Raw genomic sequence first — 18239 nt, 5'->3', positions numbered from 1 at the left:
ATACTCCCATTTGCATGTACGTTTCGTATTACGTTCATCCAGGTGTATTTTCTTGTATTTGTAGTTTTATCGACAACATGTGAAGCCTTTTCAAAGAAACAAAATCAGGTTAACATCTTTTTTGGTATACGTGCGTATAATGGTGTTTTTTTTTTTGAAAAAATGTCGATCATTGCTGGAGATATATTCCCTAAGATATGAACTAATTGCTGGAAACATATCCACCAAGATATGAACTAATTACAACATATTCTTACGTAAATATGGCTGTCCCATGGCAGTTTTAATAATCCCACGTGATAGATATAGTTATGTCAAGGTCATCTCGTGGTTATTTTATGGTTGTCTTACGAGATGCTCAATTTGCAGTTTGACCATGAAACCCGTCGTCATTTTGCTCACCAACTTGTTGATGTGAATTTCACTAAATTTTCTTTCTTGTTTTCAGTTGAAACTAGTACCTGTCAGCCAACTTTTCAAAAGGCAAGATAGCAGCGAAACTACAGTAAATCGACCATCACCCGTAAGCACAAATAAGAAATGTAAGAAAGTAGATTAATAGAGATCAAGTGTATAGTTCTTTTATCGTTGTTTTAGGTATTACCGCCACTGAATTATCCGAAAAGAAAGTGAGCCATTCGTTTAAAACTCAATGGGCCACATATGCTTTCATGTCCGTGTTATTTTTTAATCTTGTGTGACATTCATTTTTACAGAGACATATTTGATACTGATACAAAAACATGGCCCAAGAAGTTAAGCAAAGATGTAAGTTACAGTGTATTCCATATAAATCAATAACACTGTTTTGTGTAACGTGAAATACTTTCATCTTATATCACGTTTTTGTGGTTAGCCTGTTGACAGGGGAACTACTATATAGTATGTTATACGGCAAAAAGTAGAAAACGGTCTACCAACGAAACAGTTTCCATCCATATTAATGATCTCTAAGTTTGGACTGGATGTACAAATAAACAAAGAACTTACATAGTGTACTTTAAACCACTTTTAACGAAGACATACTAACGTAACTTGCCTATTAACGGTATTTGGAATGCTATGAGTAAAGGATTGCAATAACTCACATCTGTTTCACTGACATTAGTCTAAACCAAATAACTTAAGATGTCATACAAATGCAAGCGACTGGAAACAGCTACATCTCGTTGTTATTTCAGGCTACTCACATATATGCTCTTCGCACCTATTTTTATTGAATTACATAATTGGCTACGATCAAAATTGCACACGACCCCCCTTGGCTTAACTCCAGATTTAATGTTGGTGGAGTTTCAACACCACATTAATCTCTTTGTTTAGATAACTACATCATCAAGAAAATCTGAACAATAAAATATTTTGTAGATAACACTTCCAAACCTCCCTACAGTTCCAAGGAAGATGGAATCTGCCAAACCAGAAGTTCAAATAGTTTCATTTACTAAAAGAACTCGTGTCGGTAGCGAACAAAAACCGCGAGATATATTAGCAGTAATAAATGCTGCTAAACGAAAAAGTATGGGTAATTCCAATCACACACGACCCTATAATTTTCGTCAAACTGTTATGGAAAGAATAATGGGCAACCGAGCAAGTGTATTTGGCTCTTTACTTGCGAATGAAGGACAAAATAGGAGAGTACTGTACTAGTTGTGTAGAAAACCTAAAACAATACTTTTAAAATGAAAATGCGACGAAATTTTGCATTTAAAACCCGAGTTTATGAAATGGATGATATAAAAATGATTGAATATTTCCAATACAGGCATCTAGGAGCTCGTGGCATGCGTGCATACTCGAAATTACCTAAATCAAAACCACTTGACGACTTCTCGTTGACTGCTCAGGGAATAAAAACTCTCCACAACAATCTCCATTACTCCCAAGCGTTCAAACTCCATCAACTGGTTATAAGATTAACAGAAATTCACTTTCAAAAGGAATGCCTAAAAGTTCATCTATTGGGCCACAAGTAAGTAAGATAAGATATGTTCATTCATCAACCTACGTACAAACCTGTAAACCCACACGCGTAACATGATTGTTTAATAAAAATTGCTTTAAAAGAAAGAGCTAAGTCAATGTAAACCATATAATTCGGGACCATTTTAAAACCTTAAGAGAGTTTTCCATTAAATTTGGCTATTTGACAGACTTATAATTTCTTTTCGCTACGAGGCTTGATTGAATGATTATACAATGTGTTTATTTAGAATGGACAAGGTTCAACGCCAATGTTCTCTCCAATGGTCATCTCAAAAGCAAGATCGGATCAAAACTACAACAGGGTACAAGCTGTAGGAAAAACAAGAGAGCAACTACCAAAATGGCTACATGACAAAAAACAAAGAACAGTTATAAGAAAAAGACCAAATTGAGACACCAATTTTGCGTTCATTCAACAGACGAAATGATAACAACGTGAATTTAGGTTGTAATTAATTGACTTCCTGTGGAAACAATCAAGTGCTTTATTGTGAAAACATGCCTAAATAAAGATAAGGAAAAAGCAGCATACATATTGAATGTTTCATTATCTCCCTTTCAATGTTGAAAAACGTAAAGTTAAACTTATCGACTTCGTTACCCAGTAAGTTTGTTTGCACTCGGACGGACGCAAGAAATCAGTCATGGTGGAATTCGCTCAAATGGATCAGTATCTTTATAACAATCTTCAAATACACTTGACACAATGTTCTCTGCTTCTTCTTTACTGATGTCACTTACGCAAAGTATTGATTTAACTGCTCGATATCTGACACATTTCTGAAAAGAAATTTTTTAAACAATGTGTAACACGATTTCTCAACTGTATTCGTAACAAAGAATGAAAACTGAACCTTTTGATGACTTTTCCAACCAAAATTAAACCTAGTAAAAAACTCTTTCCAAAAAAAACAGTCGCCACTAAGGTTAGCTGCTCGTACCTATAACAAATACATACTAACATACGTGAATAGTTTTGGTGTTGACATTTGAAAGTACACGTGACTTACAGTTTTAAAACCTAAGCAGTAACTTATCGTAATATAGTCTATATAGTCAGAGAATATATGTTTACTGTGACCATTTGACATTTGGTCTTATCCCAGTCAGCGTTGGCTTCAGTAACAATTCAAAATTAATTTTCAATCGTCTGCTGTTTTTTTGTCAAAAGATTTTCTCTCCACTCAATGAATATGTTTTTACTTGATTTTTAAGCCAAGATCACAGGAAGTTCTGGCCTTGAAACTATAGGCAGTTCGGCAAAAGCTGTTCGGTGTGGGAAGCAAACATTGCATGTTGCATACGAACCAGTTTTTCGGGCTGAATGCTGGCGTAAATCAGCGAGCAAATAGGGGTGTCTTCACACTTAAGACCTCGCGAGCTTGTTAATTTAAAGGTGTAACAAATTTAAGCTATATAAGAAATTTAGCTACTAAAAAATGGCTACCATTTATGTGTTTATGTTGAGTTTACTCAAAACAATCTTGTTGCAATGGTAAAGGACTTCTCTGTTAGTTTTATCTTTACAACATGTACTTAAAAGATGATTCATTCACTAATTAATTTACTCATATCTATACAGTTATTACAGTCCGTTTTCAGTAGAATAAGCGTTTTTGAAACCGCTGAAATAATATTTTACCATTAAAACAATACATAGCTAACAATAATTTCAACTATTCAATATAGTATACAACAAACGAAGCATTTTTGTTAATATCTGAACATCACATATGTACTTACGTACTTCAGTGCAAGCCAAGTGTTTCAAGTTATTCACATCAAATTTCACTCGAGCAAAATCATATGCATGAATCAATTCATGAGTAAGAACATTGTTCATGCAAGATTGAGAATATATACCATTTTCGCATAGCACAACCTGAATAAAAAAAACAACAACACATTTTCAAATAATTAACATTTTATGAAGCAATGTTAAAGTTTGGCATACAGTATGTAGCTACAGTACCGCTCGCGTATGATACGCGTAGCATATACACTGATTATGTACGCATGCGCATGCATCATTCAAGCTGTTTGAAGCATTTATACGTGAAGCATTTACCAGAGTTCTCCCCTCATAACTGTGGAACAATGGATCAATGATGTCAGGAAAAAGGCTTTCACCTTATGCTAAGTAACGAGTTGTTATTCTATGAAAGGAAGGGAAAAATTATTTTACTATACGATATGCGTATAATACGCGATAAGGGCAATTTCGATTGCTTTAAATGATTCAATAAACGCTCCCTATCAAATAAACGCCTTGTCTCTAAAAGACATACTCACCCTACTTCTCTTATACTGATATCATAACGATAGTGGATTATTGATTGGGCTGAAAAACCATATATTTAGTTGTTTTCTTTTCCCTTGTTCAAACTAAGGCAGTAAAAATGACAAAAACGCTCTTTACTATTTAACGCTCCGCTCGAACCGCTAAGATTTATGATAATCGTCCGGCCGTAAATCATTTACGGCGATAAAACGTTCACATTTCTTACGTCTCTTCATAAATTTCCCAAATGAAATGCCCTCTTTGCCCCCTAGGAATAAACTATTCCTTGACCTGTGTCCGATTTTCACCGTTGAAATAAATTTGAAATAATAAAAATAGTAATATATAATCAGTGCATATCCTACGGGTATCATACGCGTATCAGAAGCACATCATATTTGTATCCTATGCGTATCAGAAGCACATCATATTTGTATCGTACGCGTATCGTACGCAAGAAAGTGTTAGGTTATACGGGAGCGTTACTGTAGCCTCCAATTTAGCACTGCTATGTCAAGAGATATATTGTATTTTGTGCCTGGGAATGAAAAAATGTATAGCAGGACTAAATAAGTGGGCTCCCTTCACCACTGTTAACACGTAAATAAGTGGGCTCCCTTCACCACTGTTAACACGTAAATAAGTGGGCTCCCTTCACCACTGTTAACACGTAAATAAGTGGGCTCCTTCACCACTGTTAAACATGTAAATAAGTGGGCTCCCTTCACCACTGTTAACACGTAAACGTAGGCTCCCTTCACCACTTTTAACACGTAAATAAGTGGGCTCCTTCACCACTGTTAACACTGTTCATAAATAAGTGGGCTCCCTTCACCACTGTTAACACGTAAATAAGTGGGCTCCCTTCACCACTGTTAACACGTAAATCTCAATTCACCTGCTTCCTTTTGAAGTCAAATCCTCCTAAAACATTTGTGCCACATGGTTCACAAACCATATGTTTACCAAAGTCAACATTGCTACACAAAAAAAACCGTTTGTACATTTTTTTTAAATATTTTAGAAATATATCAACATTAATATGATATCCATTATAAAGATATCGCAACAGCAAAAATTCACAAGTATAATTAATTTGTTTGTTAGTTACCATCCAAGTTTCTTCATAGCATCCAATAAAAACTTCACATAAGGAGCTAAATTTTAGTACACACTTTCATCACAAGATACTTAGATACAAAAAAAACATGTAAAATGGAAAATGCTGTTTCTTGGTGATAATATTTGTCCTGTATGAACTGTGATAAGTTCTCGCTGTTATAGAACTGTGATAAGTTCTCGCTGTTATAGAACTGTGGGTTGTGGAATATGTGATTGATGTAAAGTGGAATTTTCATATTCTTGCTCAAACGTAGATCTTCTTGGTAACTTATTTTTAGTTTTCAGTAATGGCAGTGGAGTCATAGAGTCATACTTTGATACTCGTGGTATCATCACACTGTTTTTGAGTTTTGACAATGTCACCGGTGACCAGTCACTGAGTCACATGTTTTTCATTTCGGAAAAAAACTGCACTCTTTAGAAAACGGAATTACGAACCTTTTTTGCACGCGTTTTCAGCCCATTCCAAGCACTTCTTATGTTTTTTTGGGTTTGATTCCAATGGCTGGTTTACCCTTGCAGGAAAAGATTGTTTCTCCGCCTCACTTGGTCGTCGTTCGCTTTCGTCCACCATATTGTCAATAAAATGGCAATAATTCATGTAAGGCATGTTATAATGTCTTGGTCGAAAATCGTAACGGACAGTAATGATGAAGAATAATTTCTCTGCAGTTTGTTTTCATCATATGTTTTTCTGTTTTTTATCGTTTAATTGGACTTTTTGCAGATAGGTGATATGGTATGTATAGAAAATATTCAAAGACACTTGCAATGAAGTAAAATCGTGAACATTGCTACAAAGTAAATCTTATATTTACGAAGCAAAGTCCAAATATGTGTTGCCCTGTTGGGCCGACACTGTTGGCTGTAAAATTGTGTTTTTTTCACCTGATCTCATAAAAGCCTCTTTGCAAACTGTTTATTCAAATAATAAGTAACGATTCAGCTTAGTGCTCATGACATTGCTGTCTACTAATGCACAAAGACAAAGTTCAAAGCTATGCTTTTTTATCATTATATGATATATTGAACAGAGCTGTCAGAGCAGGTTTGGTGTTCCTACACTGCATTTACATTGTACTTTGCTTACGTCTGAATAGAAAGGTTTGCTTTGCTTCTTACCCAAGCTCATTGAAATCTGCCCACAGAACTAACTAAACAACATTATAAGAATTAGGAATCCTAGAGATGTATGAAATTCAATTACATCCTACTTTCTTTCCTCGTCAAGTTAACCATTTTCAGCGAAACATCATTTTTTAATTTTCTTCCCACTTCATTTCAGGCATCAAAATCAAGTTCATCAACACATCTCCGTAGTTCATCAGGTGGTGGAACCAAAAAGAACTTAACCACTGCAAGAGATGTCCGTCCTCCATCTGGCAAATCAAAGAGTAGCATTCTTAATAGAGAGCATGAATATCTGTAAGTTAAACCATGTTGCCTCATGCTTATATTTTGCTTTCAGGAAAATTGTTTCCAGGTTATGTAGTTGACATTACATAGTTGTATGTGAATATGAAATACAAGGGGTTTTGATGATTAATGAACAATATCTGCATCCTTTTGAGTAAGTCACATAGAATTCAATGTGTCCATACATCAACATACATTTTCTGTGAGCATTGACTAGTAGAATTAGCCACATGTGTATGATTATAATTGTATGTTTGAACTAATCATAAAATTGAAGCATGAAAACTAAAAAATGATGACCTGTTTGTTACCTTTGTCAAACAGGCATTTGTATACTGCCTTATTTGTATTTTTTTATGAAAACAAGACATTATTTTTGGCACTGTGTTACTTGTGCATTTTAAGACGATGAGTCGAGTGTCTGGAAAATGACTGAGCACTGTTTTTTCTACAAATATGTTTTATAGGAGGTTAAATGCAGAACTGGAAGCAAAAACAGCTAGCTTAATAAAAGAGGCTGAAAGTGTTCTGGTAACTATTTGTCTAGTTACCTACATGCCAACTTATTGGATTTAGAAATATTCTTTGTAGCTTATATTTGTTTATGATAAGTTTCACTCATTTTACATTTTTATTTGGTATTTTATTTGACATTTTTTATTTGTTTACAGCACGATCAAGACAAGTTGCTTTCCATACAAGATGATGTGGATGATAGCGTGAAAATCAGGTTTTTAAGCTTAGATCTCTCTTTTATCTGAAATTCAGTTTATAAAAGAGCCAGTTGCAACACTTAAACTGAACTGCTTTGCAAAAGAATTTTGAACTGGTCTTAGCTCTTGATTTTAGCTGTTATGTTTTATTTTTAGTCAGACATCCATGGAAGATATGAATGATAGTAAAGATGAACATATCATCAATGGCAATAAGAATAAGGTGAATTATCTGGAAAATACTTTCTTTTCTTTTTTCCCATGTATTTTCAGACTTGAGTCATTAATGTTATCATTGTGATAAAAAGTTCTTGGGCACAACTATTTGCATCAGCATTTCATGAGATGAGGAAAGCAGATAATCCTTGTTTGTTGTTGTAAATGAGCGAGCTAGTTGCTCCAAAATAGGTGCGAATACACCAAATTGCTTTTGCCAATGCTATAATAGAGAATTTCTGTAATAAAATGTGTTAAGCAAGGTTCTCGAAAATCGGTTCCAGTAGATCCGGCTGTTCGTCGCCATTTCCATGAATGAGGGCATTTGGTTGAGTCAAATGAGAATGCTCAAATGATTTCTCTAATAATTTGTCACAGATTGAGTTCCACAAGCTTTTATTGGCATGTTGTCTGTCTTCTTTAGCTGGTTTCAAAAAATTCATGTTCAAACTTGTTTACCTCAAGGACCTTTTTCGGCTTGCGTGCCCCACAATGTGTAAAAGCAAAATAGCCAATACCCCCTCATAGACATTACGTACACCATTAGCGAAAAGAAAATCGCTTAGTAAAACCTTGAAAAACAAGACAACATGTGGTTATGTTGCTTGTGTTTTATTTATAAAGTTTATGTATGTTTGCCTCATGATCCATGAATCAAAATTAAATGGAACACACGTATGATAATGAGAAATCAAATAAATAAATGTATGAAACATTATACGGTTGACTCAATCTACGAGGCAAAGGGTAATGTTTTTGTGAAAGTTTGCACTATCCTTTGATCCGTAGTTGTGTTGTTTAAGATATTAGAGTAGCCTTCTCATTTCTCATGTAATTTTTTAAAATAAGAATGTCAAAGATTTTTTTTGATTCACATTATAATGACCTGTTAATTGTAGTCAATAAAAGCAAACTCTAGCAAGGAGAAAAAACGACCAACATCAGGCACAAGTCTAGCAAAAAGGTATAGTTTTCTTTAGTGACTTCTCCTTGGGTTGGTTTTCGTGTGATAGAAAAATAACTCATTGTTATCTCCAGAATACAGCACATCTGTTCTTTTTATATCGTTGACATTGTTTCCGTGTTTGAAGTTTCAAATTTTTCTGTTTTTCTATGTTATTATATTAGACCGAGAAGTGGTAAAACCAAATCTGTAAACAAACTAGCGACAAAAAGTCCAATAATAAAGATGTAAGCTCTGTTGAGGATCTTATGAAACCCGAAAACCTCTTGGATGATCGTATTCACCTTGCTAATACAATTAGTGAGTTAGAGGAGACAGAAGACGACCTACAGTTCTCTGCTACGAAAGATGACATTCTTGAAGACAATGAAGATTTGAGCTCAGGTAAATCTCATTCAAAAAAATTTATTTCATTTCAACTACTTCTTCCGCATGTATGTCCTTTTATCTTTCTTCCTGTCCTCGTCTATCCCTTTGTTCACTCCATTCTTGTTTTTGTAGCTTCATTCCGTATGTACGTATATGTCCTTTGATTTTCCTTCATATCCTCATACATCGCTTTGTTCGCTCTGTTATTATGGTTGTAGCCTTCTTTTGCCTGCACGTCCTTTAACCTTCCTCGCGTTGTTCACCTTATTCTTGTAGTCTTTGTTACCTTTTCCCGTATGCACATCTCTCAATCTTCGTTCATGCTTCATCAATGACTGTATTGCCCCATTCTTGTTTTATCGCCTTTTTTGTATATCTGTCCTCTACTCTTCCATATTCATGATTTATTATGGCTGAACAGGTTCGAACAATTAGTAATATTTCTACATGCAGATTGTACAATTTGAAATTTATCATCTTATATGTATTATTAGAGGCCGTCACTCGATTTTTGAAAGCAAAAATAAGAGTAATGCAAGAGGAATTGGATAGATTATCATCTGAGTCGATATCAAAAGTACGTATTGAATCGTTATGTTATGTAATGAATTAAGTTTTTTATCATATTTTTATATAAAATGAACACTGTTCGCTTATTAAATGACAGTGCTTTAAAGGCTTTTTGATTGTCTTCTCCATTCCTGACGAAAGGAAAGTACCAACGGTGGCACTTTCCTTGCAATTTTTTTCACAATAGATGCATTATCCATTTAATTTATAGGATGAAAATATCGCTGCTGCAGAGCAGATGAATAAAGAGCTGAAAGAAGAATTGCTAAGGAATCAGAAAACTAATCAAAGCTTACAAGTATATGTTAAGATACTCACAAGTTTTTGTAGCTTTTTTGTTTTAAAAGTAATTCTTGTTAATTTCAAGATTGCTAAAATATCATCTTTACAAGATGGTTTTTCTATTCTTCTCTTTTATTCATTACTAGACTTGATGCTATATATGCTTTGCATTTAACTTGATGGGCAAATTCTTAGCGAAAATGAATGAATCACTGCTACACAATCGTTTTGCGCGGGAATTAAGTTAATTGTGACGTAGTATTGTTTAAATTTCCAGGCTCAAAGTGATAAGTACAAAAAACTTTATGACGATTCAAAACAAAAATGTGATGGAATTGAAGCACAGTTGTTGTCTTTACGAAAGGTATATTCAGTGCATTTTTGAATATGATTTTAGTTACATATCTACAGCAAATCTTTATAATTTTGTTTTTTCATTTCATTATAATGAACCACATGATTTCATCAAAGTATACCACGTGATTTCACTTTTTTGCGTGGCTACATAGAGCTAATGTTGTTGCTTTTTTCTATACGATTTCTCATACTGTTTCTTACTTAAAACAAATTAATGAACTAAAATTTGGAAATTACTTGTTTTCTTTTGCCAAATAGGAATTGGATAATGTCCATAGAGATCAAAAACAAGTTATTGCTGGAAAAAATGCCCTAGAAGTCAGGTAATTTGGCGTTGTAATTATGAACGCGATTATAGTTTAGAGGCAGAATCTCGCTATTCTCTCTATAATTACTTTGCTTTCCTTAATTTCTTTGTCTATTTTTGAAAAATAAAGGAGAATCGACAAACATGTTTTGAAAAAGTGGAATGAGTGGGCGTAGCCATCCCGCTTATTTACTTCTACTGTGTTAATTTTTCTTCATTTACTTTTTGTGAAATTGAAATGTTTCTAAATGAACGAATAATGATAGTTTCTGAACTTTACATAGCAGGGGCCGGCTGCATTGGATAGCAAAAGTTTTCAAACTTGTAGAAATGGTGTTTATATTTTTCTTACGACAAAGAAATTTTGTAATCTTCGAAACAATATTTTATTTCAGTAATTGCACAGTTAAAATCGAATAGTTTTCTTTTATAACAAATTTTATGAACGTTCAAAAAAATTTGCTATCCAATGGATAACAATATTCGGCCTTCGTGCGACCAGCCCCAGGACTAAAAACGCTTCTCTTTGTAAAGTTCTGTAAAGTTACGTTGCTATCCTCTTGATGACAGTCTCTTGTTTCATGAAATTCAGATTGAATAGAGCTTTAGAAGAAGTAGAAAAACATAAAACATCTTTACAAAGAGCTAGAACATCATCTAAGGTGAGATTTTTATCAATATGAAGGCTATTTATAAGCGATTCGTGCTCCACAATAAGCAAACATCTGCAACTGACTACTGTTATGTATTGTTTTGGAATGTTTTAGAATAACTAGTCAAATTGGTGATAAAACTTAGCGTTCTTATAGGATACGAATGAACAGGAAAAGAAAAGGTCAGATCAACTGATAGCTGAGAACAAGCGACTAGAAAAACAAAAATCTGAACTGATGGCAGCTTTCAAAAAGCAAATGAAACTGATTGACATACTAAAACGACAGAAGGTTGGTACGATCATGTTTATATTTACTGTTTGTATCATAGCATATACGTAGATAAAAATTGTTACGCGAGATGAAAGTTGAATTTGTCCATGAAAACAATATTTGAGTGTTTAGATGTCACGCTGCAACCGTATTTGCAGCGAACAAGTGAAATGAAGTTAACACTTAAAGTTCTTGGAAAATGTCTAGTAGTTTATGACGTTTTTACTTTGTTAGATGCACATTGAGGCTGCAAGAATGCTTTCCTTTACTGAAGATGAGTTTGTCAAAGCTCTCGACTGGAAAAAGTGATAGATTGGCACGATATCCTTAATTTTTCTTACTTTAATGTGAGTATGTTTTGCTTTCGAGCAATTAGCAGTTCACGGTAAAACTATGAACGATCATTTTGGTTTATCTAAGCATTTCTACGCGACAGACGTGCAACTCTGGCAATAGGTAGTTACAGTTTGCTATCGTTTTAATAAGTAAATATCGCAATCTCGTAATTTGCTTTATCCATGTCAAAACCCATGCACATTTTGCGTTTAATTGAGTACAGGCTTAGTTCCTGCCAATTTTCATCTAGAATCCTGCCAAGCATTGATTATAATCATTATATCTACAGATGGATTGAATATTGCTGTCACTTGTAAGACTCAATAGATGTTGTTTTTAATTGCCTTGTTTACTATCACATTGTATACAAACATTAATATGATTTGCCGTACTTGGCTTGCATTAATACCGTTTGACATCATACCTGACATTTTTAATCTTTTTCATGTTATCAAAGATATTTTACTGCATGCTGTGTTGTTGTTTTTATGTCAATATAATGTTTAATTTGTGCATGGTACACAATATTCGCTCATCGATTCATTCGGATTCAATTGGGTTTTTTTGGACTTAACTATTTGATTTCTCCGTATTATCATGTCTGTTCTTGCTCATGTTGTGATGCAGCCTATGTGATACGCTATTCCTTGATATTGGAAAGGTTTTTTGTCGTCTATCACTTATGCTTTTCTTCCACTCTTCTAAACGGGTTTTTTTTTGAAATAACTTTATTTACCCCAATCAAACACGAGATGTTCTTGTTCCACTCCAAGTTCGATTGCGTAAAGGCTGTATTGCTCTTGAAATAACGTGATGTACGCTATTCATACTGTTTTCAACCGAATCCAACGCGTTGCTATTCCTATTGAGCAAGATTAATTGCAAAGCGGCTCGAAAGTCGCGATTATGCATGGAGTAAATGATAGGATTCAATGCAGAGTTTGTATAATGAAGCCATTTGACAATGATGACACCTTCAAATGTTATCCTGCATTCAGAACAATGCACATTTAAAATAGATAACAAAAATAAGGGTAACCAACATACAAGAAATGCACCTATGACCAATGAAATTGTCTTAGCTGCTTTTAACTCTTTTTCGAGATGTTTTTTGCTCTTCCTGGAGCCGAGGTTTTCATTGTGTAGACAGCTGCGTTGGATTCGCCGTGCTTGAAATTTCGCTGCCTTGAATATGTTGGCATATGAAAATAGTATAATCGCCAGCGGTAGTAGGAAAGAAAATCCCGTGACAAACACGGTGTAATATCTCCTTTCCAGTTCTCGTACTAAGGCAATGCCAATAGAATAACACCAAACAAGGAATATGACACAAAACGCTCTTGATTTTGACAGCAAGCGCTCATAGGAGAGTGGCTTACTGATTACTATATATCTGTCAATGGAAACTACCGCTAGACTCGTAATACTTGCAGTTGAACATGATATATCCAACGTTATCCATGCCTTGTATAGTAAACTAGCAGTTTGATGACGGTCTTGTAGCATTCTGTGAAACCAAAAGGGCATTATGATTAAACCAACTAGTAAATCGGTGACTGCTAGATTAATAATGAAACATCTGGTTACAACTCGTAGTCGAGTTGCCTTGCAGTAAACGAGGATTGCGAGCGAGTTTCCCACAATAATCAACAAAATTAGCATCCACATAAATAATGAAGAGATAACTTTATATGAGTACGATGATATTTTTGCATTTTCTTCACCGTCACTCGTTGTCATGTTCCCAGACATTCTCTTTCTTTAGAAGTGTTTTTTTTTGATTTCTCGTTTTGGTTCTTGTTCCTTTTAACGACGTTTTCAAAATGATTACGAAGAACACTGTACAGCAATCTTGTCAGAATAGCAGCTGAGATGAAGTTAGGAGATAATAAAAATCAATAACATACATAATTTGATGTGGTAAAAAATAAAAATAGCTTTACGCATTTATGCTTAAATCTATAGGCATGATTTGACATCTTTCTATACCTTATTATCAACGCAATCACGTGTGTATCTAAAGCTTTAATCCTCTGAATCATCACTTGTATTTATTACATGAGAAAAATGTGCGGGTATATCGTTCTCTGTGGCATTGATTTTTTTTAGTGCTGTATTATATTCACTGATTTTACACATGAAAACAGAATAATAGCAATAAGATAAGCGTACAACGTTTTTATTGTTGTCATATTTTCTTATCCAATTTTGTCGCGAGCTAGGTATTTTTAAAACAAACCTAATTTATCAACCCAAGTAGCTACTGGCATTCACTCACCGCGCATCAAATCATCCATCACAACAAATTTTTTGGCTTTTTTTTTAATTTTCAAATATAGGATGAAAGCAACGGGACATTACTGACATATGATAGGAAAGTGACATCTCGATAGTTTATTCGATATAAATATTTGAAGTTGTTCTTTAACATGCATGATCGTTGTGGCCTCGTTTTTATTGGTCATTATGGCATAACCCTCGTGTATTTTACCATTTAATCGTTAAGAAATAAGTGTGGATTTTTATGAAAGCATATTAACAAAACAAGTGACCTATGAGATTCATCGCACGATGCATATTGTAACAGTATCCACGTTAAACATGAGCGGCATTCTTGACTTAATGTTGTTTATAAATCTTTGTTGTCTTATTATACATATAGTCAAGAGCAATGATAGATTTGAATGTTAAATAATAGATGTGAATGTTATTGGTCTTATGTATTGATGGTAGAAAACAATGATAGATGTTTGGCTTATGCTTCATTAAAAAAAAATTATAGCTGTATTATCACTTATAACACGTATTCATTACTTTTGCATCATTATCTGGTATGGCGGACCAACGTTATTTAACCATAAAATTACAAGTTTGCTGCCGGCCATCGATGGGTCCGATTCTATTCTTTGGAAATTCATATTAAGTCATATTCTTATTTATCATTTTCTCCGTTATTTCATTCAATTAATTAGTGTACTTTTACTTTTATTCTTTCATGTATATAAAATGTCATTGCAAGAGCTCACCAAGTTACTTTAGTACTCATGCACAGTTGTATAAATTGCAATATGTATGTTTTAAAAATACATACCTGGCAATATTTGTTTGATGAGTTGTATTTTATGATCTTCGTCTGCCTCTGCAATATTAAATATGAAAATTGAAAAACGCGTATGTGGTTATATGTACTAATAATGAAGATAAGTAGATAAAGATACCAACCCCCGCAAACATTTCATATATATTAATTTTTTCAAGCTGCTTATTATGCAACTGTATATACCTGACTTATGATATTTGAAGGTAGGAGAAACATGTCATGCAATAACAATGAAGTAGTTTTTAGGCTAATAAAAGTATTTATAACTTCCCTATAGCTACTGAAAGTATTCATTCCAATGTCTTGTCGTTTAACTGTCAGACATCGATCCTGCCATTTCTCGTTGCCGCCCCGCCTTCAGGAAAATATTCCATTATGCATCAAATATCATTATCATGCTCAGCTTAATTGCATTTAATGCGTGAAATTATTTTAAATTGGCAAATTATCAAACTAAATATGTTTCTGTATCGAAGATATGTCATTTAGATAGACTGAAAAATTATCCGAAAAAGATTTTCGATGTAAACAAAGAATTGAAAGGAATTTTTAGAAAGTTTTTGTTGTGGTTTATGCCATTCTTTTGCCGAAATTGAAAATTGTGATAAAATTTAAAGTCATCTAGCTGTGTTTTGTAAACTTTCATTCCTGATGAAAATATTTTTGTGTAAAAATTGAAGGAAACACGTACAGATAAACACATGATTGTAACATAGTTGAAGTAATAAAATAGAGACTTTGTCGTGGTGACAAATCTGAAAATCGTTTTAAAGATCGCAAATACCATGGTGAATGACAAAAGTAATAAGTTAACAGTTCTTAAAAGAACTGTTTTAAGCACAGAACACTAACCCAATAGTTCTAAAAGAACTGTTTTGAAACTAAAAGACACGATGCATTTCGGCACACTACTCCTCAGGTGTCAACGTCTGCCAAATGAAAATTTTAAAATTTACCGATATTTATAATGCCGAGAAAGAGTGAGCGTCATCGCCAAAAGGGGAGATGACGCTCAAAACAGGGATAAATTGAAAAAATATTAATGAAGATATTTTGTTTGGTACAGCAATACCGCCGCTTCCTTCATTTTTATGTCCATTCGGGTCCGTAGAAAATGAGCGAAAACGCTTATTATACCTCAAAGACATATTTCCTGGGTTTAATATGCACGAGTAAATGAACAACAAGAATTTTGTGTATTTTTCTCTAAAGACTTACAAAGACAAAGAAATCGAAATTTTTACTGAAGCTCTTTTTTGTTCTTCTTTGAGCTTATTGAAGCTTTCCCATGCGCTTATCTTTGCGCTATGACATAAGCGTAAGGACAAGCAACGAAAATGCAAAAGAATGCAATTGAGTTTCTGATGCAATCATCGATAGCAGACAAGCATAAGAACAGCATATTGGTGTCTTGCAACCATTCCCCTAGGAGTAAGAGAACAATGGAATGCTCGCCATGTTGGATGAATTTGTATTGTAAATAAGGAAAATCCTTTGTTAAAATCATCGAACATGTCGGCTATGACGTACTTGCAAACCAAGAATAGCTGCACTTTGAAATTAAAGTAAGGTGATAACAAAGGAAAATTGAACAGAAAATTTCTTTTCTTTTTTCCTCTAACACATGGAGAATATTCTTTGCTTTGTTTTCTTGCTTTTCCTTTTGTCGCTTGTGAAAAGAAGGCGACCTTTAAAAATTAACCTATTTATTATGAATTTCAATGCCCGATTACTGTTGCTATTATACTGGTGCATAGGTGCAGAAAAGATTTTGTTCAAGTAAAAAAATGTATTCTAATATGCATGTAGCGGACAATATTTTATTCACCTGTGTAATATGTTTATGCAAAATATTAAGATTCATAAAAAATCGATTTCATTCGGATGGAAAAGTCGCAGTCAGAATCTTTGTAAAGAGTTTTTTCTTACATGAACGAAGCTTAAAACTGAGCAAAGTCAGTGTTTTGAGTATTTTCAATTTTACAACACATATTTAAATTTTACAATCATAAAGTATGTTAGAGTTAAACGTATAAACATGTTAATATATTGTAAAACATAAATTCGTTCTTAAGAGATTTTTTGTCAGCTTCACTGAATATAATCAAAACCATTTTGAAGGCATTTGTCATTTGTTCCCCACGCTTTTTAACATAAGCACACACCAAGATTTGAAGTCTTGTTTCATCTCTTCTGCTCCATCTGAAGTGTACTGTTTGTTTGGACGATAGGCAATGAAATAAATATGTTGCATTGTATTTTGTAGAACAAAGATCAATCCGATTTTCTCTCTTTAAACTTGTTGCTTTATATATTCAAAATGAAAAATTGGTGTTATTTCATACTGATGGCAGTAATGTGGATCTTGCTGGTCAATGTGTTGAAAACTGTTGCTGGTTTGTAACTGACGTTCTTTAAGTATTTTTGTAAATAAATGATATGCTCCTTCAACCATAATCTCAGGTATTCTTCACAGATCTATGCTAAAATAGTAAAATTTCATAGATATCTTTTGGTACGGCAGCCATATGCATGACACTTTCTTTTGGAACCAAAATCGTGTGAGGACTCTTGCGAGGACACTGCGTGAGACATGCAATAACGCAAATAGAATTAACTTTTTGTCCATTAGTTTATTTTTGTGTGGTCTACACCGGTCTAAAACTACTTTTCTTTAATTTTAGTTTTCTCTGTAGTCATAGTCATCAGCTTTACCACAGTTGACCATATTTTATAAAATAAATCAATGCGTAAAAGAAATTGCAAACACACACTTTTACAATCGTTTATCTGCTCATGTCATTAATCAAATTGTATTCATTGCAACTATGTCACATTTAGATGAATGTGAAACAGGTCTAATAATGTGCTCAGACAACTCCTTATGCAAAGACAGTCACACAAATGCTAATGGTACTGCAAATTGCACGTGTAAAAATGTTTACACTGAAAACAGGATTTTATGTAATGGTAAATAAAATTCATATTTATTTGTATAAACTATAACTATTTATACTAACGTGACATATATTTACGATTATGAGCGAAAATTGTCGTTGAATATGTACGTTTTTCAGACGTGACCAGCTCAACTTTTTATTCCCACTGTAAAATACTATAAAAGTATAAAGGCATACTGAATGTAGAAATCCATCTTATCACATCTAAATATTGGATGAAATAGTTCTTTAGAACACGGAAAAATTGTTGTGCACATTTTCACTATCAGTCCACATTAGCCTGTTAATGTCTTCGTCCATTACTCGTCCCATTCACTCTACCGCTGAACGT

The 18239-nt window shown here is 33.7% G+C and overlaps 3 protein-coding genes and 1 long non-coding RNA gene across 5 annotated transcripts; 2 read left to right on the top strand and 2 right to left on the bottom strand.

The window, feature by feature from the left end:
• The first annotated feature begins 1749 nt into the window (after positions 1-1749).
• LOC124445860 lies at positions 1750-2842 on the top strand. The gene is made up of 2 exons (XR_006948274.1): positions 1750-1975; positions 2217-2842. It is a non-coding gene; the product is annotated as an uncharacterized LOC124445860 (long non-coding RNA).
• On the bottom strand, positions 2430-5967 carry LOC124445857 (mitochondrial inner membrane protease ATP23 homolog). The gene is made up of 6 exons (XM_046996644.1): positions 5831-5967; positions 5382-5427; positions 5169-5250; positions 3737-3871; positions 2844-2930; positions 2430-2769 (listed from the first exon to the last, which is right to left on the bottom strand). Exons 1-6 carry the CDS (start codon positions 5964-5966, stop codon positions 2632-2634), a joined length of 624 nt encoding a protein of 207 aa, XP_046852600.1. The 5' UTR covers position 5967; the 3' UTR covers positions 2430-2631.
• Positions 5968-6005: 38 nt separating this feature from the next.
• On the top strand, positions 6006-12318 carry LOC124445855 (testis-expressed protein 9-like). 2 transcript variants are annotated; one of them, XM_046996642.1, is made up of 16 exons: positions 6006-6131; positions 6678-6817; positions 7276-7339; positions 7480-7538; positions 7678-7744; positions 8637-8701; positions 8866-8928; positions 9003-9085; positions 9565-9647; positions 9852-9938; positions 10200-10286; positions 10538-10602; positions 11179-11248; positions 11396-11530; positions 11747-11859; positions 12099-12318. In XM_046996642.1, exons 1-15 carry the CDS (start codon positions 6129-6131, stop codon positions 11819-11821), a joined length of 1146 nt encoding a protein of 381 aa, XP_046852598.1. In that variant the 5' UTR covers positions 6006-6128; the 3' UTR covers positions 11822-11859; positions 12099-12318. The 2 variants fall into 2 exon arrangements, with proteins under 2 accessions (XP_046852598.1, XP_046852597.1); XM_046996641.1 differs by having other exon boundaries at positions 11747-12318.
• LOC124445856 (beta-2 adrenergic receptor-like) lies at positions 12177-14986 on the bottom strand. The gene is made up of 2 exons (XM_046996643.1): positions 14940-14986; positions 12177-13715 (listed from the first exon to the last, which is right to left on the bottom strand). Exon 2 carries the CDS (start codon positions 13598-13600, stop codon positions 12590-12592), a length of 1011 nt encoding a protein of 336 aa, XP_046852599.1. The 5' UTR covers positions 13601-13715; positions 14940-14986; the 3' UTR covers positions 12177-12589.
• Positions 14987-18239: the final 3253 nt, after the last annotated feature.

Source organism: Xenia sp. Carnegie-2017, unplaced genomic scaffold (assembly GCF_021976095.1).
Source record: "Xenia sp. Carnegie-2017 unplaced genomic scaffold, XeniaSp_v1 HiC_scaffold_22, whole genome shotgun sequence".
NCBI classification, from domain to species: Eukaryota; Metazoa; Cnidaria; class Anthozoa; order Malacalcyonacea; family Xeniidae; genus Xenia; species Xenia sp. Carnegie-2017.
The sequence above is the reverse complement of the archived record's forward strand: the minus strand, read 5'-3'. Positions and strand labels throughout refer to the sequence as shown.